This window comes from Chiloscyllium plagiosum, chromosome 33 (assembly GCF_004010195.1).
Source record: "Chiloscyllium plagiosum isolate BGI_BamShark_2017 chromosome 33, ASM401019v2, whole genome shotgun sequence".
NCBI classification, from domain to species: Eukaryota; Metazoa; Chordata; class Chondrichthyes; order Orectolobiformes; family Hemiscylliidae; genus Chiloscyllium; species Chiloscyllium plagiosum.
Genome location: NC_057742.1, coordinates 43,795,334 through 43,799,419, shown reverse-complemented (window position 1 = coordinate 43,799,419; position 4,086 = coordinate 43,795,334). Strand labels below are relative to the sequence as shown.

Here is a 4,086-nt window from a genome sequence, read left to right as displayed (position 1 = left end):
TCTTCCTGACCTCTCCGCCCCCACCCCACTCCGGCCTATCACCCTCACCTTGACCTCCCTCCACCTTTCGCATTTCCAAAGCCCCTCCCCCAAGTCCCTCCTCCCTACCTTTTATCTTAGCCTGCTGGACAGACTTTCCTCATTCCTGAAGAAGGACTTATGCCCGAAACGTCGATTCTCCTGTTCCTTGGATGCTGCCTGACCTGCTGCGCTTTTCCAGCAACACATTTTCAGCTCTGATACTCCAGCATCTGCAGTCCTCACTTTCTCCTTGAAATAAATGCAGTTAATTTATTAGTTCTACCTTGTCCCTGCCTGCCCTGACTGTTTGACTCACTTCCATTCTCAGCTGTACCAGTCTCAGATCGATCTCTTTCCTCACTATCTCCCTGGGTCCCACCCCACCACCTTACTAGTTTAAATCCTCCCAAGAAGTTCTAGCAAATGTCCCTGCCAGTATATTAGTCCCCTTCCAACTTAGGTGCATCCGTCCTTCTTGTATAGGTCACTTCTGCCCCAAAAGAGGTTCCAATGATCCAAAAATGTGAATCCTTCTCCCATACACCAGCTCCTCAGCCATGCATTCATCTGCTCTATCCTCCTATTCTTTCTTCTGAGGGTAGTTAATTTGTGGAATTCTATACCACAAAGGGCTCTGAAGCTGGGTTATGAAGTTTATTCAAGACAAAGATAGACAGATTTTTAATCAGTAAGGAAATCAACATTATGGGGAAAAGGCAGGAAAGTTAATTGAAGATGCATCAGATCAACCATGATCTCTGGACGGCAGAGCAAACTGGATGGTCTGACTGGTCTATACCAAGTAGTCTTTACCACAGATTCTGACAACTTTACCGTGACTAATACTGCCTACAACTTCCTGATTTGGTTATTTGGTCCAAAAGAGTGTTGCTGAACAAAGAGGTCTTGGAATGCAGGTTCAGAGCTTCTTGAACACTGCCGCAGGGAGATAAGATAGTGTAGGTGGTGTTTGGTATGCTCTCCTTTTTTGGTCAGAGTACTGAGTATAGGAGTCAAGATTAGAGTGATGCTGGAAAAGCCTGATGAAGGGCTTTTGTCCGAAAAGTCAATTTTCCTGCTCATCGGATGCTGCCTGACCTGCTGTGCTTTTCCAGCACCACTCTAATCTTGACTCCTATACTTAACACTCTGACCAAGAAAGGAAAGCATACCAAACACCGCCTTCACTATCCTATCTCCCTGCGACTCTAGTCTCCAGCATCTGCAATACCCACTTCTGCCTTATTGAGTATGAGAGTTGGGAGGTCATGTTGCAGCAGTACAGGACGCTGGTGAGGCCACTTTTGGAATATTGCGTGCAATTCTGGTCTCCTTCCTATTGGAAGGATGGTGTGGAACTTGAAATGGTTCAGAAAAGATTTACAAGGATTTTGCCAGGGTTTGAGTTATAGGGAGAGGTCGAATAGGTTGGGGCTGTTTTCCCTGAAGTGTCAGAGGCTGAGGGGTGACCTTATGAAAGGTTTATAAAATCATGAAAGGCATGGATAGGATAAACAGACAAGGTCTTTTCCCTGGGGTGGAGGGACTCCTGAACTGGAGGGCACAGGCTTCGGGTGAGGGGGGAAAGATATGAAAGAGATGTAATGGGCATCTTTTTCCACACAGAATGTTGCATGCATGGAATTAGCTGCCAGAGAAAGTGGTGGAGGCTGATACAATTATTTAAAAGGTATCTGGATGGGTATATGAATAGGAAGGGCTTGGAGGGATATGGGCCAGGTGCTGGCAAATGGGACTAGATTAGGTTGGGATATCTGGTCGGCATGGACGAGTTGGATCGAAGGATCTATTTCCATGCTGTACATCTCTATGACTTTTCGGATGTTAACGACACGCCTCCGAATCAGGTGGGATTTGAAGCAGACTCTTAAAGGGTGGAACATTACCCCAGCGCCACAAAACAAACTAAATCCTCATTGCCAATATTCATGAAAGACGATCGCCAATCCTGTGGCTTGCCTCCTAGTATTTGGCTAGTTCTCGACAATGCCTCTGCTATTTCTATCTCCGCGCTCACATGATTGACCCTCCTCCCCTGTGAAGACTCCATCTGTACTCTCTGCCTCCCATTAAGTTCCCCTCAAGTCAGTAATACCGATCGTTGCTCGTTACTTGTTTTACATTTGCATGAAATATTTCTTGCCAACCTCTCACTCAGAAAAAAATAACATCGTTAAGGCGGGAGGACACTCGTTCTCCGGCAAAGAAAACCCCGAGAAATTCTCAAACATTGCGGCTTCATAAAAATGCACCAATGTCAGTGCAGGGTCAAGCCCCGTTACACATTTGGTCATTAGTTCTTACCCGCTTTAATATAACCGATCACGCCTCCTGAAGCCACCAAAGCCGCATAACCAAAGCCAAGCCAGTCCACCGCCATCTTCCGCTGCCTGTCCGAATATTCCTGCACCTGCGCACAACTGCCACTCCCAGAGGGACTCAGTTCGCTAAGGATTCTGGGGAGTGTCTGTCTCCAGGCCCCCTGAGGCAACTGAGTGTGTTAGTGCAAAGACAACATGAATGATATGCACAAAAAATACACAAAAGATACAAAGCTAGTCAGCTGTCCGCCATTTGATTATCCTTACTTTAGATTGTTAGGTGTCCTTTTCCACCAACATCCTGAATCTATGATACAATGATCACGCTCCCCATCATATTCCCCGATTGAAATTTGATCAACTTGGCCCTTTTCTTTTGGAATGAACAAATACTATTATTGGAAATTCTCTTTGCACAACCTGGGAATGCTCACCTCTCACTGCCCTTTATATTACAACTATCCCAGTATACATTGAGTAAATAAGGTCTCCATTACATAGTTAAACAAAGACGTTTGCATCTATTTATAATGTCCTGGCAGATTTTTACAGGACATTCTTCCTGCTACTTCAAAAGCGTACACAGCAATTTAATTGCACTCTTTTTGTTCCTTAGCTCCAGTCAAATCAATTCTGTGACTCAACATTGAGTTCTCCAACTTCAAAAAGCTTCCCTTCCCATATCCCAGCTCCCTTTCCAGTCCCTCCTTGGCCTCCCTTTTCAGTCCCTCCTTGGCCTCCCTTTTATTCCTCTGGTCAACCCTTTCTTCCAGCTACCAACCAGATTCAATCCTCCGATTGACCAACCAGGCTGTACCCTCCACCAGTGTTCACCTATCATTACGTCACCACTTCGCCCCTCTCTACACACCACCAAAAACTCTCCCCACCCCACCCCACCCCTTAATCTGCAGCTCCCCTTACTCCGATTCCCAGTCCAGAAGAAGGGATACACCCAAAACGTTGACTTCTCCACCTCTCAATGCTGACTGGCTTGCTGTGTTCTTCCAGCTTCCTGTTTAGCTACCATGACCTCTCTGGAGCTCTCTCAGAGTGTCATAGAGATGTACAGCATGGAAACAGACCCTTTGGTCCAACCCGTCCATGCCGACCAGTTATCCCAACCCAATCTAGTCCTACCTGTCAGCACCTGACACATATTGCTCCAAACCGTTCCTATTCATATACCCATCCAAATGCCTCTTAAATGTTGCAATTGTACCAGCCTCCACCACTTTCTCTGGCAGCGCATTCCATACACGTATCACCCTCTGAGTGAAAAAGTAGCCCTGTAGGTCTCTTTTATATCTTTCCCCTCTCACCCTAAACCTATGCCTTCCAGTTCTGGATTCCCTGACCACAGGGAAAAGACTTTGTCTATTTACCCTATCCATGCCCTTCATAATACCCTAAACCTATGCCCTCTAGTTCTGGACTACCTGACCCCAGGGAAAAGACTTTGTCTATTTACCCTATCCATGCCCTTCATAATTTTGTAAACTTCTATAAGGTCACCCCTCAGCCTCCAACGCTCGAGGGAAAACAGCCCCAGCCTGTTCAGCCTGTCCCCATAGCTCAAATCCTCCACCCTTGGCAACATCCTTGCAAATCTTTTCTGAACCCTTTCAAGTTTCACAACATCTTTCCGATAGGAAGGAGACCAGAATTGCATGCAATATTCCAACAATGGCCTAACCAATGTCCTGTACAGCCGCAACATGAC

The 4,086-nt window shown here is 46.2% G+C and overlaps 1 protein-coding gene across 2 annotated transcripts in view; it reads right to left on the bottom strand.

Moving 5' to 3' along the window:
* LOC122540053 (transmembrane protein 14C-like) overlaps positions 1 to 2,529 on the bottom strand; it is a 40,542-nt gene extending 38,013 nt beyond the window's left edge. The window contains exon 1 of one of the 2 annotated variants that reach the window (XM_043675390.1): positions 2,347 to 2,529. In XM_043675390.1, the coding sequence (XP_043531325.1) occupies positions 2,347 to 2,422 (76 nt within the window). In that variant the 5' untranslated portion in view covers positions 2,423 to 2,529. The remainder of the gene's footprint in view (positions 1 to 2,346) is intronic. The other variant, XM_043675388.1, reaches the window with a different exon arrangement.
* Positions 2,530 to 4,086: the final 1,557 nt, after the last annotated feature.